This window comes from Aquarana catesbeiana, linkage group LG08 (genome assembly GCF_042186555.1).
Source record: "Aquarana catesbeiana isolate 2022-GZ linkage group LG08, ASM4218655v1, whole genome shotgun sequence".
NCBI lineage: Eukaryota > Metazoa > Chordata > Amphibia > Anura > Ranidae > Aquarana > Aquarana catesbeiana.
Genome location: NC_133331.1, coordinates 116,923,887 through 116,951,635, shown reverse-complemented (window position 1 = coordinate 116,951,635; position 27,749 = coordinate 116,923,887). Strand labels below are relative to the sequence as shown.

General features: G+C 40.8%; 1 protein-coding gene across 1 annotated transcript in view; it reads left to right on the top strand.

Moving 5' to 3' along the window:
• Positions 1–27,749, top strand: part of PCDH15 (protocadherin related 15) — a 2,079,434-nt gene that overhangs the window by 1,704,729 nt on the left and 346,956 nt on the right. Inside the window, exons 25-26 of the mRNA XM_073596339.1 lie at positions 3,199–3,308; positions 10,627–10,767. Coding sequence (XP_073452440.1) covers positions 3,199–3,308; positions 10,627–10,767 — 251 coding nt within the window. The remainder of the gene's footprint in view (positions 1–3,198; positions 3,309–10,626; positions 10,768–27,749) is intronic.

Genomic DNA, 27,749 nt, shown 5'->3' with positions numbered 1-27,749 from the left:
TTACAACAATGGCAGAAGTGTAGTTTGAATTCCCACCCCTCCTTGCAAGGTACCTTCTGTGTTGAAGGCATGTGGCCTGGTCTCATATGGGAGGGCAGGGTCCAACACTCACTGCCCTCCCTTTCCTAGCAAGCTAGACTATTTGCCTGTATAAAGGTCTGGTGGGGATTTTAAAAGGAACCCCATGACATTTTTTTCAGTTTTTTTTATATTAAAGTACACTGTCACTTTAATTTTTGATAATTATTTGGGTTAAAATTTTTTTACACTAGCAATATACATCACTGTATAATGCACTTTAAGCCACCATTGAGCCACTATTAAAAGGCATTACTACTGCCTTTGACACCAGTTCTTAATAAAAAAGTGTAAAGCGGTGAGAAATCCAAACAAGCAGAAGAATAGTTTGTGCGTGTATATATATATATATATATATATATATATATATATATATATATATATATATATATAAATATGCCCCAAGACAGCAGCATGAAATGAAACGCTATAATTTTCATGTTGTGTAAACTGGAATGAATAATAATATTACTTGGTGGAGACACAATAAAAGTGAACTGTTCTCCCTTACAAGCCTGTCTATGCTCCCTTGACTAGGTAAGTGTTCAATAAAACCTTGATTGTCTTGTTCTTAGTTACACTTTGATGGTTTTCACAATAGTTATGAATATTTTGAAAGAAAATATTGTATGCACAAACTTTAGGCACAAATATAGAACATCTTTTTTGCACAGATCACACAGTATAAATGAACATTTAACATATGTTAAAGTCCTGAAAAATACATGGTCATTGCAAATATTTCTAGAGTCTACATTACATTAAAGACAAAGACAATTCCATTGCTCAACTCAGCAACCAGTCTGCTGACCAACCAAATTAGCCTGTCTAACAGTCTCTTAAAAGCAGGGGTTTAGTTAGCACACATTTGCAAACGCATGTGAAAGCTTCAAGGCCTTGTCAAGGCACCCTGTATTACTTGCAGTCCTAACACTACAAAATTTATAAGTGTCTCCACAGTGGAAGCACATGCATAGAATGGATAGGTGTGAGACAGGTGAGCCTGGAGGCCGCCCTAGCCCCCTTAAAGGAACAGGAGCACACTGGACACCCAGCAAGAGCACAATGGCAGCAAAGGTGTCCAGTGTGTCCCCGACCCCATATATACAAACAGTAACAAAAAAATGTCCACCGCCCACACCCATAACTGGCCTTCACAGTAAGGAGCATATGGAGGGCATATACATGTAAGACAAAGACAATTCTATTGCTCAACTCACCAACCAGTCTGCTGACCAACCAAATTAGCCTGTCTAACCGTCTGTTAAAAGCAGGGGTTTAGTTAGCACACATTTGCAAATGCATGTGAAAGCTGCAAGGCCTCGTCAAGGCACCCTGTATTACTTGCAGTCCTAACACTACAAAATTTATAAGTGTCCTCATATGCCCTCATGGAGGGCATATACATGTAAGACAAAGACAATTCCATTGCTCAACTCACCAACCAGTTACATTACATTACCCGTTAACAGTGTTTTTTTGTTTTTTTTTTTACTTTCATGCTATGTTTAGGAACATTACTGCATTGCTCTGATAAAATATTTCTTTGCAATACTGGACGTTCTGCCCATTGTTTTCATAATTTGCCTAGGTGCAGAAGCAGCATGCAAAGGAAAGGTATTTAATTATATAATGAAAGACTACACATACTTGATCCATAGTGTGTTCTTGGTTTTATTTTAGTTTATTCATCAAATGTAATTACAACTGCAAATGCTAATTACATTTTCCAAAGTAGAAAGCTTGTATTTCCCTGTGGACTTAGCTTGCAGGTCAGACTTTTGTAAATATGAAACTGGCTAATTTTTGTATGTAATATAATTTTTATAGGGTGTATGGAGAACTTTTCTTTTGAATAACAGATGCATACAGATGGCTATAGAATTAGTTCTGCTGATTACCAAACAAGCTGTTATGATGCAAAGTTTTTGCCTTAGCAGTAGTGATGCAATTTATTCTAACAAGTACTATAGTAAACCATGTTCAACCAAGAATACAAAGTGACATTAGCATACATTTGAAAGAATTATGTTGTAAATGTACCTTTATAACTTAAGTCACTTCCGCACCAGCAGTCCGGAAGCTGGTATTTACCTTTTATGGCCACATTTAGTTCACATTACGTAAAGCTCATCAGTATGCATATATACTAAATGCCCAAAATTATTATATTTATTAGTATGTCTGGTGTCACAAATTGCCGTATAAACTTGTTTTTGTAAATTTACTGCAAATTTTTCACCCAGAGATCCTGACAGCAAAAGATCTTCCCAATGAAACTCCAATTTGCTGCAACAATATTGGCATCAGTGTTGTCAGCCTGCCAATTGAAGAAGTACGCTTCTTCAATTGACTGTTAATAGACCTGATAGGCAGGAGTGAACCTTACCTTACCTGGGTTTCATTCAAGCATGGTTCAGCAAACATTAGATAAGTAATCTTTTTTTATTTGTAAAAAATGTCTTGGGCTCACCAAAATATATAGCAGATTGGGGTCTGCTATGTATTTTTGGGACCTTTGGGGAGTCCCATGTTGTTTTAAAAAAAGAAAAAAGAAGCAGGTATGGAAATGCCATTTAGTGTTTTTCACTTTGTAAATTTCACCAAGATTGCACCCCCCCCCCCAGTGTCAATATGTAATGAGCACATAGTGGGTTGCTGCTGTTTCTACACTCATGCTCTTTATACAGCCTACTCTGCAGTTAATGTGATTTGAATTGTCTTTTTGTGTGGATAGCACCTGTTAAACTTGTGTTAATCTACAGCTTTGGATTGTCAGTATGGGGAAAAAAGTTATAGCTACAAAAATATTATAAGAGAAATAGTTAAAAATATGCATATAGGCCAGTTTGATGTATATAAATTATGTGTAAGAAATGTAACTTTAGGAAGGCAAGATCAATCACAGATAACAGTATCTAAAAAGCTAAAATATTGTTTTTCTTTTTCTTTCTGTCCTAATGAAGCCACTTTACCTTTAAAATCCCCTTGAATTGATTTTTCCCTATATTACAGTATTTTCACTATCTAATGTATACAAATGTATGTGAATCAATATTGTACAACCGTTGAAAGTATTGTGTATCATGCATTTAAAGACTGCAATAAAATATCTTTCAGGTCACCTCCATTGAGTGAAACAGCTCCAATTGGGACCACTGTCACTGTGGTATCAGCTGCAGCATTAAATCAGACTATTGTGTATACAATCATCTCAGGGAATGATCAAGGTAAACTGACTATTTTAGGGTAATGAGCTGTAAAATATTCAGTCATTTACAAGTTATAATAATAAAACTTTAAAAATCAGACATTTCTCCATTGAAAGAGGACCATGCCGTTAGGAACTAAAATGGGGTATGTGGTGCTCCTCTAAAGCTGGTTTTCAATTGAAACAGGCCTGATCCACTGAATACACTAGCTATAATGCTATAATGTTTGAGTTTTTTAGTACAAATTTTATTAAAACAAAGGAGTAGATGGATGGCAGCTCATTTTTAGCTACAAACTCCTGATATGTGCCTGTTGTACCATGTAGTTGTATGAAAAAGTATCCTGATCTATTTGTATTGCTTCCTGTGTGTGAAATCTCCTGGTGTTCCTGCCAGTCCCTTGTCTTTCCTATCAAAAACTGACCACACTAAGCAGGAGAACACATCATGGTCCGTTCTCTAGCTGTGCTGGGAACTCAGTATGCTCTCCTCCAGTGATTTGACTTGTTTTTAACCCCCCACACACAACCTTTCAGTGGGAAGCTCAGTGTACTGTTGCTTCTTCTCCCCCAGCTTTAATGCAGCTGAGAACAGGGGGAATGTAATCACTTTGACCCCTTTAACACTGGGGCTGCCGAGTGGCGCTTTACCTCTGTTTAAGCGGCCAAAGAAGGGGTTAAAAGCACCCATGTTGCGGCGCTTCCGAATATCTTTTTAGGCGCACCGCCCCAGTGTGAAAAGTCACACTGAAATGAGTAGGAGGCGGTTTCAGGCGCTTTACAGGCACTATCTCTTGCGCTAAAACCCCTGAAACCTGCCTCAGTGTGAAGGGGGTCTTATAAAAATGAGAAAACATGTATTTATATTTTGTTATGGTGCAGCATGCATGTTAGCCAATCTGCTTCTAGCTTCAGCTTGTTCAATTAAGCTTTATAAAAAAAAAAAACAGGAAGTGGGTTGTTTCTGTGCAGAGTTGCACCAGATATTGCACTTTCCAGTTTTAGTAAATCAGCCTGTGTGTCAAAATGAAAGTACAAACTGTATCACAAAGGATCAAATGTCTAATAGCAATATACACCAGGTGGCAACTTCCCTCTGCAGCCCACGGCAAAGTTCCAGTGATGACTCCTGCGATCTGCACACTGTCTCCAAATAAAAGCAGGAGTAGTTATGGCGCTGCCCTTGTGGGGTTAGAACATTTTTTTTCTATTAGTGGACAAATCCACTATATATTACCTGGTGTACATAACTCCTATAGATCTAGAGTATTATTCTTAAAAATTATATTTATGAGCGAAACACAAAAAAAACCCAAAAAACCTATATGTACCAAAATAACGTGAGTGTTTTAGATCTGGAATCTGTGACTGGTACTCGGTTACTAATAATCACATTGTAATAAAAGTGAAATATCAACATAAAATTATTTCCACAAAGTGCATTTGTGCTAAACCTGTGCTATAAATGTCATAAAGTGACTGCTGCTAAATCATACAGAATCATACAAAATGTCCAGTGCTATGAATTCCATAAAGTGACTGGTGCTAGATCATACAAAATCATACTAAATGTCCAATATAAAAGGTGACTGATGTGTTTTTAATTTGGTAAAAAGCAGGAGTAGTTATGGTGCTGCCCTTGTGGGGTTAGAAAATGTTTTGTTTTTTTTGTTTTCTCTATTAGTGGACAATTCCTCTATATATTACCTGGTGTACATAACTCCTATAGATGTAGAGTATTATTCTTAAAAATTATATTTATGAACGAAGCAAAAAGCAAAAGAACAAAAAAAAAAACCCCAACCCCCCCCCCCCAAAAAAAAAACCTATATGTACCAGAATAACGTGAGTGTTTTAGATCTGGAATCTGTGACTGGTACTCGGTTACTAATAATCACATTGTAATAAAAGTGAAATATCAACATAAAATACTTCAATTATTTCCACAAAGTGCATTTGTGCTAAACCAGTGCTATAAATGTCATAAAGTGACTGCTGCTAAATCATACAGAATCATACAAAATGTCCAGTGCTATGAATTCCATAAAGTGACTGGTGCTAGATCATACAAATTCATACTAAATATCCAATATAAAAGGTGACTGATGTGTTTTTAACCAGTAATCTTGGATAGGAAAAGTTCCATTCCGGGCTTACGGACGTCTTGCAGCACCTCTAGCAAAGCGATTTTGATATCTTTTTCATGCTCGTTTTTATCATTGAAAATGTGAGTACCACAGTGTTATTAAGCTTTAATAAAAGTTCCTATACGGTTTTACGCTATGGGTACCCCTCCTTTCTTTTATATGTAATACATCAAAACAACACGTAAAGTAAAGTTTGGAGACATCTATGATTGCTACACAGTGGCAGATACTGTGACTGCCTGCACCCCTGCAGGGGAAAGAAAATCCAGTGAGTGCAAGCAGTATCAGAGCATGCAGATAAGGCACTAATTAAAAAGCCAGCACCTGGATAAGAAGTTTTCCCACAGAAATCTGTTTATCAGAGATTGAACATCCTAAAATACTCCAAAAAGAACTTTTTTTTCATTAATGGAACTTTTCCTATCCAAGATTACTGATTCCAGATCTAAAACACTCATGTTATTTTGGTACATATGTTTTTTTTTTTTTTTTTTTTTTGTTCTTTTGCTTTTTGCTTCGCTCATAAATATAATTTTTAAGAATAATACTCTAGATCTATAGGAGTTATGTACACCAGGTAATATATAGAGGATTTGTCCACTAATAGAGAAATTTTTTTTTTTTTTTCTAAAATTTTTTTTTTTTTCTAACCCCACAAGGGCAGCGCCATAACTACTCCTGCTTTTTACCAAAATAAAAACACATAAGTCACCTTTTATATTGGACATTTAGTATGATTTTATATGATCTAGCACCAGTCACTTTATGGAATTCATAGCACTGGACATTTTGTATGATTCTGTATGATTTAGCAGCAGTCACTTTATGACATTTATAGCACTGGTTTAGCACAAATGCACTTTGTGGAAATACCTTTATGTTGATATTTCACTTTTATTACAATGTGATTATTAGTAACCGAGTACCAGTCACAGATTCCAGCTCTAAAACACTCACGTTATTTTGGTACATATAGTTTTTTTTTTCTTTTTGTGTTTCGCTCATAAATATACATTTTTAAGAATAATACTCTAGATCTATAGGAGTTATGTACACCAGGTAATATATAGTGGAATTGTCCACTAATAGAAAACATTTTTTTCTAACCCCACAAGGGCAGCGCCATAACTACTGCTTTTTACCAAATTCTAATACACGCCACTTAGGTGGCATTGTATCTGTAGAGGCAGCAGCCCCATATCCTAACTACACTCAACCACTGCGCGGATTTACCCCATATATCTATCTAAAGCGGAAGTAAAATCATCGATCTATCAGTTTGAAAAAACTGTTACATTCCAGGCATGCCGGAAATGCTAACTGTCATATTGGTTGTACTCGCAACCAAACTGTCAAACCATCCAATGGCTGGTGTCATAACTGACCACACATACAGCTTCATGGCAGTTAAAAATTAAACAGAGTCCAAGATGACAGCTTCCTTTGTTGAAAACGATAGGAGGATTTACTTCCACTTTAATAAACTACTACACTAAATGTTGCTGGGCGTCACTCTTTCCCTCCCCCTCTCTCTCATTCAAGTGCCTGGGTTTCCAGGCTGCTTGAGAAGACAGCCTTTCACAGCTAGCTCTAGTTAGCTGATCACTAATTATTTAGTTTCAGCCCATACCTCTGAGACTGTTGTATATTGATATTAGACTTAGATTTGATTACTACGGAACCCTTGACACATTGTATGTGTACATGATCATGAGGGAACACTAAGCAGGAGAGCGCTACTCTCTCTACTCTTTTTTTACTGTATATTTTTAATATTCTAGTTCTTCTAATGCTTACCAACCATGTTCAAGGCAGATTCTATGGGTAACTAATGAAAACCGTTCAGATATCTGCTTTATTTTTACAACCTTAACCAGAAAAAAATGGTATGTGATTTCTTATACATATCTGTCATAGGAGAATTTGTAAGACTACAGTTTCAGGTACAAAATATAAAATGCTGCTTTTAATAGAGGTCTATTTTATAGCCGTAGCCCTGGTTTACACCAGTGTGGCTTTGAAGTAGACATGTGCAGATCAGAAACATTTGTTTTGTTTTGGATAAATTCATTATGTTACTAATTTCATCTCGTTAGGGAATGGTCGACCGTTTTGAATTCTGTGTGAAGAAATAGCTGGTTGTTAAGCAGCGGGTCACCCCATACCCCAAAGCACCTTGACCCCATGGGTTAATGGGGACAAGGGCCTCTTCCCGACAACCCTGGGCTGTAGTTGTTGGAGTCGGCCGGGCAGGGGGCTTATCGGAATCTGGAATCCCCCTTTACCAAGCAGGCCCCCAGATCCCGCCCCCCCCCCATGTGAATGAGTATCAGGTACATAGTACCTCTACCCATTCACCAAAAAGTGGCAAAAAGTAATAAAAACAAAAGACAAGTTTTTGACAATTCCTTTATTAAAAAATGAAAAATAGTGTCCCTCGATGTTAAGGGCATGTGGCCTGGTATGTTTCAGGAGGTGGGGGCACTTGCTCATCCCCCCTTTCCCTGACCTGCCAGGCCGCATGCCCAGATAAGGGTCTGGTCTGGATTTTGGGGGAACCTACGCAGTTTTTATTTTTTTTTTATTTTGGCATGGGGTTCCCCTTAAAATCCATACCAGGCCCAAAGGGTGTTCTGTCAAAAGAGCCAACTCTTCAAAATCTCCAATTATGTCACTTCCAACGACTCTCCAGCAGCAGTAATTGCAGATTTCGATGACTTGGCTGTTTTTACAGAACACCAGCAGCGTATAGACTACGGTACATGATATAATGAATAGACATTGTTAGTCCGCCCGCTAGTATCCAACAACATGGCTGCCTCCATGGCGGTGACAACTCTTTTACTCCTTAGCCGGTGTTCTGTCAAAACAGCCAACTCATCATGTACTGTAATGTATACGCTGCCAGTGTTCTGTGAAAATAGCCAAGTTGTCAAATCTATAATTATTGCTGCTGAGGAGTCACCGGCAGTGACGTAATTGGAGATTTTGACAAGTTGGCTTTTTTGACAGGACACCAGCATTGTTTTCTTTACATTAATCTGTCAGTGGGGAAGCCCACTGACAGATAATGACTCATGGTTGTTAAGGCTTCCCGGCCCGCTGCTTAACAACCAGCTATTTCTTCACACAGAATTTGAATTGGTCGATCATTTTTTCGACCGATCCAAATTTTAATTATTCTGAAAAGTTGGAATTCATTAGAAAACGAATAAACAAAACACATTTTAATGGATTTCAACTAATTTCAGCTGAATTTGTTACTCTTTCATTCGGAGATTCAGATACATTTGAATCCCCAAATAACCAAAAATGTGTCCGAATTTTTATTCGGACTGAAACAAATTGCACATGTCTACTTTGAAGTCGTGCTACTTCAGTGTGACTATCAGTGTGATTTCAATGCGGCTTACTGACACTCTGTGCAAATTCATTTAACACATGTCAATGCAAGTCACAATGAAATTGCCCAGAAATAGTGCAGGAACCTTTTTAACTGTTGCTGCGACTTGAGTTGCTCTCATTTGAACAATTCTATTTCCACAAATGGGGTGCAACTTGTCACGCAACTTTGAACTGTCAAGTCACATTGCCAAATTGCAATGGTGGGATCCAGGGCTTAATATCTTAACTATATTCCAACTTAAGTTACCCACTCCATTTTTTAATCTTGTCTTTGATTTTCCTGACAATTTTCAATAACCATAGAATATCCATACTTTAGTTTACAAATTGCAATTCTTTGCAGCACTTTGAATAATCCTCAACAGTGGAATTGGCTCTTTAATAGTGTGTAATTTGTCTGTGATATATGCTGCATGCATATAGTAAGAGTTATCATTGTTTAGTTGAAGCAATCCCAGGAGAAGAGACTGAAGACTGAAAAAAGAAAACACAGAGAATGAGAGATAAAAGGAAAATTTACAACTGGGAAAAGCTATTCACATATAAAATAAAGAGAACCAGTTTGCACATACACGCCAGGAATGATTAATGTTACCATCTTCTTTCTGAAAGTGTTGTGACATTTAATTGAATAGAAATCCCACTGAAGCAAGGCTCATTCAACAAAAGCCTATTATTTGGAATGTACTGCACGGAAAAAAGGCTCAAAAATATTTTTCCAGTGCACCTTTCTGTTACCTGACAATTAACCTTGTAATCTTTAATGTCAATTTAACACATTGAGTACCCAGGCTCAAATTGACACTAACTTATGCAGTGCTTAACTTGAAGCTTGTTAGATAATACATACACATACTGCTTAAGTTGACATCAAAGTCTATCACCACTAATTTCCAGCTGTAACCAAGAAATATTCATCAAAATAGTAAAACACTGTTCAGGGCATTCATGGAAATTTAGACCAAATACAAAATGCTCTACTCCAATATAAAGTGTTTTGCTGATTTAACCTCCCTGGCGGTATGATTATTTTGGATTTTAGGTGCTAAAAGCGGTACAATTAACTCATAAATTATAATATAATAAATATAAATAATTATAAAAAATAATAATATAATAATAATAAAATACATTTCCCCACGATTCACTATCGCTCAATTCTGCAAGTGTTCTAATTTACTATCGCTGTTTTCTAGCTGGTCTAAAGCCACTTTTGATGTAAAGGGACACTTTTTGGTTGCTATGGACAGGCAGAAAGAACAGTATATATAATATAAAACTGCATGCAGGGCATTGGACAAAGCACTGGGGACAAAAGGGATGTGAAATAATTTCATACAGTACTGTAATCTGCAAGAGTACAGTACTGTATGTGTTATGATTTTTACAGTTTTTTGAATTTGCCGCCAGGCTCCACCCCCGTGCGTCGCGATGCTCACAGGGAACGGAGCCTGGCACAGAGAGGCTTCGGAGGAGGACAGATCCCGCAGACAGCGTGGGGGCACCTCGCAGGATCCTGGGGACAAGGTAAGTATACCGCTCCAGGATCCTGCAATGCAATCTCGAGTGTGGCTCAGGGTTACCGCCAATGGTGCTGAAATTTAACCCCGAGCCACACTCAAGAATACTGTCAGGGAGGCTACCTGCAAACATCTTTATTCATTATTAGCTTAAATCCTGAATTATGTGAACATTTTTTTCTACTTTCATTTACTGTCTTCAAGTAATCTTTATCTATGTTTATTTCAAGATATACTTCTTAAACCCTTGTTTCCCTTCATACAGGTGCATTTGCCATTGATAATATCACAGGGGTTATCACCGTTGTAAAACCACTGGACTATGAAAACACTACAAGCTATGAGCTTAGAATTCAAGCTGATTCTATGCATGTGGCCAGATATAATCTACGAGCCACCTCTAAAAGTAAGTTACAGTTCATTTAGTGTGAAAGTGATGTTCCTCTTCATAAATTTCAACACATTGTTAAGGAACCATACATTTCTGTCTTGCTAAGGACACTTTGTCCTGAATTATGAAATTGTATGCTATTTTTTTCAAAAGTGGGACAAATATATTTCTGAATTACAGGAAAGAAGTATAAAGGTGTCAATGTTAGGTATAAAACCTGAGTTAATTTAATGTTGCCCATGAATCTTTTTTGGTCTTTTTCATTCTTCCATCACTCTGTCTTGTCTCACTAGTATTCTAAAATGTAACAATGTATTTGATGGCTGCTTGCAGATTATGCAACAGCAGAATGGTGTCCCATGTTTCCTTCATGTGTGAAGTTATTTATAAAATGCTTACTGTTCAAGTTATTTTATATAAAACCATACCAACTCCCTAATTTATGGTAAGTAGTTTCTAACATTTCTGAAACTATCACATGTTCAAGGTATTTATGGTAGTCTGGAATGATAAAAAAGGACAGTGACCCGTCATCATTAGGTAGAATATAGAAGAAGGAAGATTGAATTATTCAGGGTCTAAAACAATAAACCATAAGGGCTAAAGTACAAAGGCAATTTATTTATTTTGTTACTTAACAATAACATCTCCAATACAATTATACCAATATGGTTGATTTGCTAAAGGAAAAAAAAGGTGTTTACTTTGCAAGAGAAGTTGTCCCAGAGCTTAGGGAATAAGGTTTTTTGCAAAGTGCAACTACATCATTTTCACTAAGCTCTAGAGCAAATTCCCTTGAAAAGCCCAACTTCCGGGGGGCGTATGCACAGTGCGAAGCAGGAAGGAAGCAGAGGCTAGGAGCTCCATGAACATCAGAGACTGTCGGCGCTTCCCCGCGGCTATACAGACACCCATTACCCAGAATTTTAGCCCGCTTCCCCGGCAGAACAATCAGCGCATGCCTGGATCCAGAAATTGCCACAATAAACCATCTCAAAGGTCCCTAACAAACTACCTGCTTCAAGTGAGGGAGGAGAGCAACATGTCCCAAGATGGCGCCCGTCCAGAAGAGACAGAGAGAGGCATTCCCAACACACTCCATGAGAGAGTATGCTGTACAATTCACAAAAGCTGATTTGGATAAAAGCCTTTCTGTCATGTATGACAGGATAGCACAGAAGTTTCAATCAGAGCTGCATAAATCCAATAACACTCTGTCCCTGGAGATTGCAGCATTAGGCACCAGGACTGACTTATTAGAAATCAAACATGATGAGCTACACTGATTTGGAAAGACAATGAATCTCTCTCTGAATCTGTGATACAGCTCCAAGCCCACCTGGAGGACCTGGATAACAGAAGCAGACACAACAACCTTAGGGTGCGAGGGGTCCCAGAAACCGTAATGAATTTGCTCCCTGCAGTGCAAAAACTGTTCAATTCTTTGCTCCCTGATTCTCCCCTGTCTGTGTCTACCTGCAACAGGATTCACAGGGCTCTGCGTCCTAAACCCCCTCCTGAGAAACCCCCGAGGGATATTATGCTCTGCCTTAAAGATTTTCTAATTAAGGAAGAAATCCTCAGGGCCTCTCGCAATACTATGAATATCCAGTATGAGGGCACTTCCATTCAAATATACCCCGACATATCTCCAACCATCCTGGATAAATGCAGCAAGATGAAAGGGGTTACTTCGGTTCTTAAGTATGCCAGGAGCCAATATTGCTGGGGATTTCCATTCAAGCTGCAGATGCCCCACAGTGGCACGACATACACGGTTACCATGGTTCCAGAGGGTAAAGAGCGTTTGGTGAAGCTGGGCGTCCTCAACGCAGCTGTGCTCCCTAGGCTACCTTCTACTCCACTTTCAGCTCCCATCTGGGCAACTCCTTCTCCAAGATGGGATTTCTGAAGTCAACACTAACACTTGCTTCTCTCTGTCCCTTGTTTTTTTCTGTTTCTTTTTCTTTTAAGGTTCCAGATGCCCGAACCATGCAGGCATGCTCATTAGCCACTGGACACACACTCTGAGCAGTGCTGAAGTCCATTCCCATCTGTTTAACTGTTCCCATACTCTAATTCAGCCCCTACCTGTTGACTCCACCATGGATCAGGAGTTCCTGCCCCGAAGGACCCCTTCAGGTACCCGGAAAACACAAATCTTTGGAACACTTTTTTCTACAAATACACTGTATTAGAGTAATGGACCTTTTGGTCTGAATTGGAGCTTTTTCCCTGACTCCACCAGCCAACTTTTTGAAATTTTTTGGCTTGTTTTTCTGGTTTATGGACTTTTTATTTTTTCCTTATTTTTTTCATTATTTAGTCCTGTTTATTCTGCACTATTTAGTCCTGTTTATTCTGCATTGTTCTACCTGTTAAGCTCACTAGATGTTGCTGGTTTTCTACTTACCACTTATCTTCTCAGTCAAAGTTTTCTAAAAATGTATTGTCGGTGGTTCTGTGAGCATACTCCTTAACCTGGACTCCTCTTGACCCCTTTGTTGCATCCCCCTAGTTGGAAATGGGTCTTAAAGTGACTTCCCATAACCTTAACGGTTTTAATTCCTCGCACAAAAGGAAAAAAGCATTCAGATCTTATAAAACTTTGGGAGCAGATATACTACTGCTCCAAGAAGCACATTTTACCACTCACAATCACCCATCCTACCTAGACAAGTCCTTTAAACAGTGTTACTTCACCACATACGAGTCCAGGTCGAGAGGGACAGCTATACTGATCAAAAATTCAGTCATGTTCATGTACACCAGACTTATAAAGACCCAGGTAGCCAATTTGTAATAATCAGAGGGTCACTTCAGGGTAAGACGATCAACCTAGTCTTTGTGTATGCTCCAAATGCATACCAAGCTTCGTTCTTCAAGGCATTTTTTCAAGTGCTTGACAGATACCACTTACCTCACCTCCTGATAGGGGGGTATTTTAACTTAGTGGCCCACTCAAAATTAGACGGAAGTTGTATAGGTTCCGTAAATAATGCATTCCCAAAAACCCTTCAATACTCCCTTAGATCACACCAATGAATAGACACTTGGAGGGCCCTTAATGTGGGCTCCCAAGGATACATGTTTTGCTCCCACCCTCAGGATAGTTATTCCTGACTAGACTACATATTTTTCTCCCCTAAGCTAGTTGCGAACTCCCCATCTGTGAACATAATATGCCCTTGAACTGACCACCACATGGTGTCCTGTAACCTCTCATGCATAGGACTCCCTAGTGCAACAGGGGCTTGGTGCCTCAATGACTCTTTACTCACTGACCCCACCATAGTTAGCCAGCTATCTGAATGCCTCACTGATAGGGATGAGCCGAACACCCCCCTGTTCGGTTCGTACCAGAACATGAGAACAGGAAAAAAGTTCGTTCGAACACGCGAACACCATTAAAGTCTATGGGACACAAACATGAATAATCAAAAGTGCTAATTTTAAAGGCTTATATGCAAGTTATTGTCATAAAAAGTGTTTGGGGACCTGTGTCCTGCCCCAGGGGACATGGATCAATGCAAAAAAAAAGTTTTAAAAGCGGGCGTTTTTTCAGGAGCAGTGATTTTAATAATGCTTGAAGTCAAACAATAAAAGTGTAATATCCCTTTAAATTTCGTAGCTGGGGGTGTCTATAGTATGCCTGTAAAGGGGCGCATGTTTCCCATGTTTAGAACAGTCTGACAGCAAAATGACATTTCAAAGGAAAAAAGTCATTTAAAACTACTCGCGGCTATTGCATTGCTGGTCCGACAATACACTTAGAAGTTCATTGATAAAAATGGCATGGAAATTGCCCACAGGGGAACCCCGAACCAAAATTTAAAAAAAAAATGACGTGGGTGTCCCCCTAAATTCCATACCAGACCTTTCAGGTCTGGTATGGATTTTAAGGGGAACCCCGCGCCAAAATAAAAAAAAAACGGCATGGGGTCCCACCAAAGATCCATACCAGACCCTTATTCAAGCACGCAACCTGGCAGGCCACAGGAAAAGAGGGGGGGACGAGAGAGCGCACCCCCTCCTGAACCGTACCAGGCCACATGCCCTCAACATTGGGAGGGTGCTTTGGGGTAGCCCCCCAAAACACCTTGTCCCCATGTTGATGAGGACAAGGGCCTCATCCCCACAACCCTGGCTGGTGGTTGTGGGGGTCTGCGGGTGGGGGGCTTATCGGAATTTGGAAGCCCCCTTTAACAAGGGGACCCCCAGATCACGGGCCCCCCCCCCTGTGTGAAATGGTAAGGGGGTACAAAAGTACCCCTACAATTTCACTAAAAAACTGACAAAAATGTTAAAAATGAAAAGAGACAGTTTTTGACAATTCCTTTATTTAAATGCTTCTTCTTTCTTCTTTCTTCTATCTTCCTTCATCATCTTCTTCTTCTTCTTCTTCTGGTTCTTCTGGCTCTTCTGGTTCTTCCTCCGGCGTTCTCATCCAGCATCTCCTCCGCGGCGTCTTCTATCTTCTTCTCCTCGGGCCGCTCCACACCCATGGCATGGGGGGAAGCTCCCGCTCTTCTCTTCATCTTCTTCTCTTCTTCATCTTCTTCATCTTCTTCTCTTCTTCATTTTCTTCTCCGGGCTGCTCCGCATCCATAATGGCATGGAGGGAAGCTCCCGCTGTGTGACGGCGTCTCCTCTTCTGACGGTTCTTAAATAATGGGGGTGGGGCCACCCGGTGACCCCGCCCCCTCTGACGCACGGTGACTTGACGGGACTTCCCTGTGACATCACGGGGAATGCCACAGGGAAGTCCCGTCATGTCCTGTGCGTCAGAGGGGGGCGGGGTCACCGAGTGGCCCCGCTCCCCGTTATTTAAGAAGCGTCAGAAGAGGAGATGCCGTCACACAGCGGGAGCCTCCCTCCATGCCAGCATGGATGCGGAGCGGCCCGGAGAAGAAAATGAAGAAGATGAAGAAGAAGATGAAGAAGAGAAGAAGATGAGAAGAGCGGGAGCCTCCCCCCATGCCATGGGTGCAGAGCGGCCCGAGGAGAAGAAGATAGAAGACGCCGTGGAGGAGATGCTGGATGAGAACACCGGAGGAAGAACCAGAAGAGCCAGAAGAACCAGAAGAAGAAGATGAAGGAAGATAGACGAAAGAAGAAGCATTTAAATAAAGGAATTGTCAAAAACTGTCTCTTTTCATTTTTAACATTTTTGACAGTTTTTTAGTGAAATGGTAGGGTGTACCCCCGTACCATTTCACACAGGGGGGGGGATCTGGGGGTCCCCTTGTTAAAAGGGGCTTCCAGATTCCGATAAGCCCCCCGCCTGCAGACCCCCACAACCACCGGCCAGTGTTGTGGGGATGAGGCCCTTGTCCTCATCAACATGGGGACAAAGTGTTTTGGGGGGCTACCCCAAAGCACCCTCCCAATGTTGAGGGCATGTGGCCTGGTACGGTTCAGGAGGGGGGGGTGTTCTCTCATCCCTCCTTTTTTCCTGCGGCCTGCCAGGTTGCGTGCTCGGATAAGGGTCTGGTATGGATTTTTGGGGGGACCCCACGCTGTTTTTTTTTTTTATTTTGGCACAGGGTTCCCCTTAAAATCCATACCAGACCTGAAGGGTCTGGTATGGAATTTAGGGGGACCCCCACGTCATTTTTTTTTTAAATTTTGGCCGGGGTTCCCCTTAATATCCATACCAGACCTGAAGGGCCTGGTATGGAATTTAGGTTTTACTACTTAGCTTAGATATCAATAAAACCTTTGGCAGTGTCCTCTGGCCCTATTTAGACTCCATTTTACCCAAATTTGGCTTCACTGTGGAGTTTATCAATGGCTTTAGGGTCCTCTATTACAATCCCCGAACCGGTATTAGAACCCTGGGTGCAACTCAGAATACTTTGCTTTAGGACGTGACTCTAGACAGGGCTGTCCCCTCTCTCCCCTATTGTTGGCCTTGGCCTTGAACCACTGGCTCGCTCAATTACCTCTAACCCTAATATCAAAGGATACACAAAAAATGGTCAAGAATTTAAACTGAACCTGTATGCAGATGACGTTCTCCTGTTTCTTTTGGACCCTCTAATCTCCCTCCCCAACTTCCTTTCCACTTTAGCCACATTTCACCAACTTATGGGACTGGGAGTAAATCCATCCAAATGTCTAGCTTTACCTATTAACCTCCCTCAACCCTTAACAAACAATCATAAAGATTAATATGAATTTGCCTGGAGCTCGGGCACCTTAAAATACCTAGGGACCTGTTTAGCCCCTTCCCTCAAATTGATGTACTCACATAACTATCCCCAAGCCTTCGTTAATGTTAGATCATTACTTACACAGTGATCCTCTTACCACATATCATTGCTAGGAAGAATTCAAGCGGTAAAAATGTTGATCCTCCCTAAGCTGCTATTTTTCTTTAGAGCCCTAACCCTTTATGTCCCTCACTCCACGATAATGGCTATACAGTCCGATCTGTTTAAATTTATCTGGCAAAACAAGAAACCTCGAATGAGCCGAGTGTTGATCTATAAGACCCAGTCTAGAGGTGGCCTAGGCTTGCCTGATCTATGGAATTATTTCTTGGCTTCACGCCTCATACAATTAACACAATGGCAAGCCTCTTCCTCTTCTATTCCATGGTTACAGTTTGAGAGGATCTCAGTTGTCCCCTTCTACCTTCCGGGTCTCCTTTGGTCATGCTCCATCTCCCCTAAGGATGTTGCACCACTCAGTGGCATAGTGGGTCAGTCCCTCTACCTCTGTTCCCTTTATAGGGTAAAATGTAAATTGTTCTCCAGCCCCCCACATCTAGCCTCCTTCCTGGGTGATCCTCAGTTCCCCCAGCCTTTGATAAAGAGTTCTCGAGTTGGATATCACAGGTCCTAATGCCTCTGGACTCTCTGCTGCAAGATTCATCTTTTTGCTCATTTGAACATCTCCAGCAAAATTATGCCCTACACAGCTCCAAATTCGATAAATGCCTACAGATCCATCATTTCTTCTCTAATATGTCAACTCAGGCTGCTGATAGAGCTGTAACACCATTTGAGAACCTTTGTGGGGAGGCCTCTAGAGATAGGGGGACTATCTCAACCTTATATCAAAACCTTAATGGCCATAATAGTACAGCCAAATCATAAGCTATGCTGGGGTGGGAAGCAGAGACTGGCCAGGAGATCTTGGAGAAGGATTGGTACGACATTGCCTCTAACATGCATAAATGCACACGCTCCATAGCTTTTAAAGAGACTGTTGCCAAGCTACACACCCACTGGTATTATACCCCCTTCAGACTGAAAAAAGATTTTCCCCTTAGTTCCAGACACATGTTTTAGGGGTTTCCACGATGGGAGCACTCTTCTCCATACATTCTGGAGCTGGTCGGTTTTGAAACCCATATGGCAAAGAGTCTCCTCAATGGTGCTCCAAATAACAGGTGCACCTGTGGCCCTGACCTACCAGATGTGCATCTTATTTGCAGAGCTCCCAGAGATCCCCCCAACATCAAAAGTTGGCACACATATTCTTCAGTGCCATCCACTGGGCAATTGTCCTAAACTGCCGGTGTCCCTCTGTTTCATGGTCACAGGTGCTCCATCACATGGAATCCATTAAACTGATGGAAAGGGTACACCACACCCTCATGGATACCATGCAAGTCTTTGAACGTAAGTTGGTCGCCTTATCAGATATAATCTGTGTTTGGAGAGCTTCCTTGTCTCCCCATTTAAGTTCATTAGATGATTGGGTAACTCTGGAAGACAACTCACCCAGTACTATGAACAAAGATAGTACCCCTAAGCGGACTTTTTAAAGGCATTGCTATCTATACAAAAAGTATTGGAAAATATGTTTAGAGTATAACACAAGTATTTATTTAACAAAAAGGATTAAAAACATGATAATTTAAGACAAAAAAATTGTTGGAATGTGTACAAATCTGTATATGGAGACACCAAGGCTAAAGCACACGGTCAAATGTAATCCTTCATCCGATGTGTTTCAATTAAATTCTTTCTTCAAGGGTGTTCTTTAGGAAACACACATATGCATCTATAACATTGTAAGAAACATTCAATGTCAATAAACAATATTTCAAGAAGTGCATATATTGTTGTAAAATAGATCATTTTTTGTATTAAGTACAATTACATCGGCTATAATGATGTCACAGGTAAACATTCCATTATTCTATTTAAAAGCAAGGAGAAAGAGAAAAGGATAGCTGTGTCTCATAGAGCAATCTCAATGACCCCTCAAAGTTTAGTCTACTCTGTGTTGGAAAATGGATTGGGAAGCCAACAATAACAAGCCCCCCTAGCCTCCAGGGGAGGGCAAGCAAGAGCACTGAGGCCACAAAAATTAAATAAAAAAATAATAATAATTATGTGTGCCCTATAAATTGGGACTGAGATGTATATTATACCAAAAATATGCTACCTGAATAATAAATAGGTCCAGGATAGGGACAGAAGTGTTCCTAAAAATCGTATGAGCTTCCAATGAATCTGTGTGATAAGCAATAATTAAATTAAAATGTCAACTAAACCATATAGCAGACAAATATGGTATAAAGTTACTCCTATAATGCTGAATGTATATAGACAAACTTCCTATATTTCCTGAAGCAGTGTTTCAGAAGTTCAAAATAAATCATTACGTTGAGAGGTGTTTGAATCATGAGAGCATACAGCATCCTAACATCCAGCTGCTATAGAGCTGGACTGTGTGTTATATCTGGTTAGTGATTGAGTAATTAATGCAGCTGACTACGGTCAGCTGTGTCAGGCTACAGGCCTTTCCTTGGCCTCCTGAGCTGCGTGCGAACCAACCCGTCCTGATTGCGCATGCGTGAGTTCAGCACGGCAGAACGGCGAGTTGCACGTGCAGCCCACCGACACAATGCTTCACCAGCTGACCGCGCATGTCCGCTGGAGTAGCAAGATAGATGACAACAGAACATAAGGCTCCTGTGCTCCAAAAGTCTGCCGTGGGTTAGAGGGCCCAGGCGGCTTTGTGTGCCGGGTGATTGCGTGCCCGTCTGGAGAAAACGAGGGAGAGAGAAAAACCCACCACATCCAGCGACTCGATCCTAAATGGAGCTGCAAAAAATACACTGTACATTACACATAAGTACCTTCATCGTACATTGTTTATCCGGAGATCATGACAGTTCATTGCCCCATAGAGATCATAACATGTAATGTACAGAGGTTAATTTGTGCATAGCAGACATGTACTATATACATTGCAAACACATAATGATTTTATCGCAGGTGGTGTCAGGCAGATGGCAAACAGGTGGGTATGGTAAAAATAGGGATAGGTGGCATCAAAGGGAGGAATATGATGGTGATATATGACTAGGTCCCTATTTCTCCATATCTCTGGACAAGAAACCCTCCAAAAAGGGTTTAAAGCATATTGCTTCATTAGGATACACTAAAGAAAAAGTTGGCACTTGCATCTACCTTAGTGGAGATCCACCTGACTATTACCCCCTTCCCCCACATACACGATATAAGACTCCAAGTTGTATTTTATCAGCCCCAAGCCATGGGACACTAGGACCCAGGAGTTCTGACAGCATAGTACATAAGCCGTCAACTAAAATGGCCCCCGCCAGGCCTGAAGAAGGAGCGCATGCTCCGCAAACGCGTCGCCTGCCTACTGACACATGGTCCAACTGGAAGTGATGTCATCCCCCGGCATCCTGGGTGATCGAGGACCAGGAAACATCGGGACTGGGGTGGATAGGATACAAGATCAAGAATTTAATTTTTGGAAATTTTCCTCCGTGTATTAGTTTTGTTTGACGACCAAGTGGCAAATCTGGATTAGAAACCTGCATACTCCTGATATGTCTGTACGCACGCTTCCAAAATTGTAATTTGGTTTTACCAACATAAAAACAACCACATTCGCAATACTACAAATATATTACACAGATCGTCTAGCAATTAGCGAAATGTTTAGATCGGAAAATTTTTCTGTTTGGAAGAATGGGATCCCTCTGGGTGAGCATATACTTGCAGTAGTTGCAAGCACCACAAATAAAAGTACCCTTTGAATTCACTGCAAACAAGTTGGTCCTTAATGGACTGTGCTCTCTTAAACGTGAACAGTGGATATTCAGGGACAAATTGTCCAAGTATCGGATCCATACTTAGCATATGCCAATATTTAGTCACAATAGATTTAATTTTAGCTTGTTGGTTAGTGTATTTTGTAATTATTATCATGGAATCAGTATCCTTATTAATTTTCTGAGGGTAGAGTAGTTGCAATCTGGTTTTGGAAGTTGCCTTTTTGTGGGCTCTTTTTAGCACTTTTGATACAGGGGTATTTATACAGTGTAGAAAGCACATACATGATTGGTCAACAGACATTGGGGGAAACTTGATAAAACAGACTGTTAAAACTATATAGCAGTAAACCAAGCGTGGGATAAACAAGATAACCTTTGATGTGTGCAGAATAACCTTTGAGTTGTTATCAGATGACTATGGCCATAAACTGTTACAATTTCCTCTGTAAATTACCACAACAAATTTTAGAGAGGAAATTACACAAATGTAAAACATTTATTGGCCCCAGGCCTATGTTGATTTTAATTGTGCACCTTTTTTGATATGTTTAAGAGGCAATGCAATTTGTTATGAAACAGATTATTTTTTATGCAAAGTTTTGTTTAAAGATTATAGAGTTTCACAACGCAAAGAAAATATATAGAAAGCATGTTCAACAAATAACAGGAACATAAAAAGTTCATTGTATGGACAATTAAAAGGGATAACACAATGTTATAATGAACATAACTTATCATGGGAGAACACAATGTATAATGAAATAATATAGTCTACAATCAGGGAATGGAAAAAAAATTGAGGAATGGTGATGGCCTAAGTTTATTAAGTCTAGAATGATGACTGAAAGGAATGTAAAAAAAAAAGTGGTGGTAAGGGGAAAAGGAAAGGGTAAGGGAGTTAAGTTAAAAATGTTAAAAAAGTTAAGCACATAAAGACTTTAGTAAGAAAATAGCAGAAAAAAATCAATGCAACAAATTAACTAAAAAAGTTACTCAACCATGAGCCAGTTGAACTAATTTAGGAAAGGAGATACCTATGCTCATGTCCCTAGTTGTTGCTTATGAAAATATCCAGTTACAAGATCTTCATTAAAAATATAAAGTGCAATACAGTGAAGAGCTCAATTAAAATGGGAACAAAATTAAAAAAAAACAGCATACTGACAGTGAATAAACTGAGCCAGTTTTCACACAATAACAAGCAGGCCCCTCAGCAGCAGCAAACACCATTACAGTCTCAGTATTCTCAGCAGCAATTGGTCCTCTAGGTTTATAGTCAGCAACAGCAACTGGGCTCTCACTAAAATCATGATGTGATTTATCTGCCCATGTCTTCTAGCAAACCCATACAGCCTAATTTAATTAAACAGCAAAAGTCCCCATCTCTTTCACTGTACATACAGCAGCAGCAGTTGCCCCCCCCCCCCCCCCCCACCACCACCACCACCACCACCAGTTTGCAAAGTCAGATATCATATATTCAACATGATCCGCAGTATTTGACTTTATTGAAGAAAGGATCGTCCTTATCCTTTTCAGTATCAGGTGCACAGTAGAGGAGTACATATTTTAAACAGTGCTCCCATCTGCCACAGCAAATGGACAGATGTACGGTGGCGTAGAAGGAAATAATCCCTCCATTATCATGTGAGATCTTTAGCAAGTAAGGTAGTTAAGCTAATGATGTTAGTTCAGAGTCAATGTGAGTTTTGTGAGTGTAGCATTATGTTTTTTTCTGAAACATGGCTGCACATAGATATTCCTGATCACAATGTTACTATAAGTGGCTTCCAGATTGTTAGAGTGGACAGGAACTGCACAAAGTGTGGTATGAGAAAGGGAGGGGGGTTTGTTATTTTTGTAAACAATAGATGGTGCAACCCTGGTCACTTGACTATTAAGGAAAGTGCTTCCCATATATAAAATTAATGGTTGTAGGGCTTCCGTTTTATTACTTGCCTGGGGAGATTTCACATGTTATTATTGTGGTGTGGTATATTCCACCTTCTGCCAACACAACGTTGGCAAGTGATACCATCCACAGTGTTATTGCAAGCTTCAAACTAAGCATCCCAATTCCCTTATCATAATCTCAGGTGATTTTAATTATGTCACCATGGAGAATACCTTGACTAATTCACAGTTTGTGTGCTGCCCAACTAGAGAGAATAAGACCCTGGATCTGCTGTATACCAAATGTGATGGAGATATTGGAGATCATATTTATATCAATGAGATTCAAGTGGACCATTGCAAAGACTCCAATTTAAACTGCCTTGCCCCATAGGATGTATATGTGTGTATATATATATATATATATATATATATATATACATATATATATATATATGTATATATATATATATATATATATCTACGTGTATATGTGGGTATCTATGTGTGGGTATATATATTTTATATATGGGAATATGTTTCTTAATATCATGATAGAACAAAGCTCACCTTAAGAAATGTAGTTACCTTGATGTGAACCCGAGAAGCCCTACAGGTGTTGATTAGATCAAAGGGTATTGGCAGACCTTAAGGCATTCATTCTTCAGGGAGCCATTAACATGCTTCCAATACACTGATGGGAACCAGGAAAGGTCCCCTAGGTGGTAATCAACTCACCAGGGGGCTATTAACTACTGTCGGGACTGTTTGGGCTGGGAGATCAAAGGAGATTGTTCATTAATTCATAGACTGATAGGCACCGAGGGGGTCGCAATGTAACAGCAATGTCCGAGAAAGGGGCTTCAAATGTAGCCAACCAGACTTTGAGACATCTCTGACCCAATCAATATGTTGCATCTGTTGATTGGTGGAGAATGCATATAAAGGGAGAGGGCTAAATGGTTACAGACAGTCCAGCCCGAGAACATCTGAGGGATATGCTGTCGGCGTAAAGTATACTGGAATCTATGTCTATCTTTCTTTCTAACCTTTTTGTATCCTAGGATTTATCTTATGACTTTGTATATCTTGTATATGTCCATTGCAAACATTTATGAGTTTATGCCTAAATTAACTTTGCAGCCTAGAGCAAACACTATAGAGATATATGATAAATTCTAATCATCCTAACTTTCTTTTTCTGTGTAAATAAATGTAATTGTTTATCTTTTTTTCCCTGTTATCGCTCGTTTTTATTTTTATATAGACAAAGGTTTAATCACTTATATTTGTATCGTTAATCGTTTAAGTGAGGTATAAATATTTCCGAAACACAATATGGAGAATGCATACAGCCCTTCTCCTCTCCCACCTTTGGACAGATCAGATCATAATTTTGTCTATCTCAATCCTTGTTATGTGCCCCTGGTTAAGAGATCACCAGATCGGTCTAAGGAGTCCATTAAATTATTGCGGGGCTAATTTGAGGGGACGTATTGGAATGCACTCTTTGAGACACATAGAAGGGACATTGATGGGCTTACTGAGTGCATAACACATTATATCAATTCCTATATAGATTCTATTGTTTCAACAAGAATTGTTCTTTGCTATTCAAATAATAAACCGTGGGTAACGGATATGAAGGATATTCTTAACTCCAAGAAGATGTCTTTTAGAGTGGGTAATAGGGAGGTGGTAAAAATGATTCAGAGATCTGAGGATAAAGATTAGAGAGGCTAAGAAAAAATATAGAAGAAAGTTGGGGTTGAAACTCTAGAAAAACAAAGTCAGAAAGATCTGGAGTGGCATGAAAACCATTACAGGTCTTAAACCAGTTGGTGGAGGGACTGGGGGATATGTGGAGAGGACAAATAAATGGAACCATTTTTTAATAGGTTTGATTCGGAGGCCCTGGCTTTGACTCCCTCAGATTTAAAACAAAGTTGTAGGAAAGCAGAGTTGAGGCAAGTACCTTCCACTCATACTAAAAGTCCTTCCTGCTTTAGTGTATGTTGTGATTCTCCCCATTGGATACTTTCACCAGTTGTTCTTTTTTTTAAGAAAAACTCTACTCCTTCACAGGAAAGTGCATCAATGTTTTTTACAGCTGATCGGGTGAGTAAACAGTTGAGGAGACTGAAGGCAGGAAAATTAGCAGGCCCTGAGAGCATTAGCTCAGGGCATGTGCAGACCAGCTGTGGGGTGTCCTTCAATGAGTCTTTAGCCTGAACCTCAGTCCCTGTGTTATGGAAGACATTCTGCTTTGTCCCTGTGCTGAAAATACCACGTCCTTGTGGCTCCAAGGATTGCAAACCAATGGCTTTGACCTCCAACATCATGAAGACCTTGGAGAGACTTGTTTTACATCAGTTATTAAATCAGTTAGTAAATATTTAGACCCTTTTGCAGTTTGCCTACCAGACGAGATTGGAAGATGAGGATGGTAGCATCTTCATGTTAAAACATGTATGCATATGCATGCATTGTAGACTACCTGACAGGTAGACCACAGTATGTGCAGTGCAAGACTGTGTTTTGAATAGGGTGATCAGCAGTATTGGCATTCCACAGGGAACAGTTCTCTCCACTAATTTACTTTTTACTGTCTGTTGTACACCACTGATTTCAGTTACCATACAGAGTTTTCTAATGACTGGTGTATGGGATGGTGGGATGTATCAGGGATGGGAAAGAGACTGAATATAGGCATGTTTGGATCTAGGGGGGTGCTGCGGTGCTGCACCCCCCCCAGATTTCAGTTGTGCCCCCTCCAGGCTGGCCACTCCATGGACATTCTGGGGAGGAAAGGGCAGCCTGCTGTAGGGAACTAAAGTGAGAACGTCAGCTGAGAAGTGACAGCGGCACACAGAAGACATCCGGGTGGAGGTGCGGGTCATGCTGTGCTCTCCCCCTCCTCCATGCTGCATGTGACACAGGACCACTAGGTCGGTCTGTACACGGTCTAATTACCCACCACTCTACTCACACTTCCTGCTGCTGGCAGATGAGTGGCCCTTGGAGGAGATGGGGGCAGGTAAACAAACCCTGTGTGAACATCCCAATATAAGAGCAATCATGGGTCTTCTGCTGCATAGAGGAGTGCTGTTATGACAGAAGTACAGCCCAAGCCTCCTCTGTAGGAGTTCCTACCTGTAAGTTTGGGGGGGTGGGGGGGGGTGGTAGAACTTACAGGTGGTCGACTTCTACTGGGAACACAATGGGGGCAGGGGAGTGAGTAAGAATCATTGGTGCTTGGGATGAGAGGTTTGTGGATGAGATGGGGCTATTTGTGCTGGGAAGGGTAATGGGGGGATTTGTGCTAGAAATAGGAATGGCAGGGATATGTGCTGGGGGGGTATTGGCAATGTTGTGCTAGGAGGAGGTATGAGGAGATTTCACCCCTTGTACACTGCCCTGCTGACCCAATGTCCTCCGTCCTGCTGACCCCTGTCCTCCATCCTGCTGACCCCTGTCCTCTGCACTGCTGATCCCTATCCTCCACCCTGCTGACCCATGTTTTATGTCCCGCTGACCCCTGTACTCTATCTTGCTGATCCCTGTACACTGCCCTTCTGACCACTGTACACTGGCTTTCTCACCCTCTTTCCTCTACCCTGCTGATTCCTGTCCCCCATCCTGCAGGCCCCTGTACACTGCCCTGCAGACCCTTTTCCTCTGCCATACTGACTCTGTCCCCTGCCCTGTTGACCTCTGTACAATGCCCTGCAGATCCTTCTTCTCTGCCCCTGTCTTCTGCCCTGATAAGAGTTGGTCATCACCCAGCTGACCCTTGTCCTCTGCCCTGCTGACTTCCTGTCCTCTGCCCTCCTGACCCCCTTTACACTGCCCTACTGACTCTTGTACACTCTCCTGCTGACCTCTCGTTGTCTGCCCTGCTGACCACCTGCACATTGCCCTGCTGACTCCCATTCATCTGCCCTACGTCCCCCTGTATACTGCCCTGCTAACCCCTGTACACTTACCTGATGACCCACTGTACACTGCCCTACAAACTCCTATACTCTGCCCTGCTAACCTTACATCCTATGCCCCTTGACATTTTTTACTGCACCCCCACATCAAACAGACTAGATCCAGCCATGAGTATAGGATTGTGGTGGAGAACTTTGTTATATGGTGTGAGGATAATTATCTGTATCTAAATGTGACAAGGACAAAGGAGCTGGTTGTGGATTTGAGAAGGAGGGAGAAACCTGTGACCCCATGTCTCCATTCAAGGAGTGGATGTAGTAGAGAGTTACATCTCAGTATCTGAGGGTGTAAAATAGGTTGGACTGGAGCAAGAACACTGTGGTGCACTATAGGAAAGGCCAGAGCCGCCTCAATTTTTTGAGGAGGCTGAAGTCTTTTAACGTCTGCTGGACAATGCTGAAGATGCTTTATGAGTCTGTGGTGGCCAGTGCTCTTTTCTATGCTGTGGCATGTTGGGGAAGCAGGCTTAGGGTGGTCGACACCAACAGACTCAACAAATTGATTTGCAAGGTTAGTGTTGTTGTTGGATTGGATTGGAGTTGGATTCTTTAACAGGGATGAGCCGAACACCCCCCCTTTTCGGTTTGCAGCAGAACATGCGAACAGGCAAAAAATTTGTTCAAACACACGAACACCGTTAAAGTCTATGGGGCACGAACGTGAAAAATAAAAAGTGCTAATTTTAAAGGCTTATATGCAAGTTATTGTTATAAAAAGTGTCCTATCCCAGGGCACATGCATCAATGCAAAAAAAAAAGTTTTAAAAATGAATGTTTTTTCGGGAGCAGTGATTAATGCTCCCGTGATTTATTAATGCTTAAAGTGAAACAATAAAAATGAAATATTCCTTTAAATATCGTGCCTGGGGAGTGTCCTTAGTATGCCTATAAAGTAATGCATTTTCCAGTGTTTAGAACAATACCACAGCAAAATTACATTTCTAAAGTAAAAAATATAATGTAAAACTATTCGCGGCTGTAATGTACTGTATTGTCAGGTCCCGGCAACATAGATGAAAACCAATGAAAAAAATGCCATGGGTCCCCCCCCAGTGATT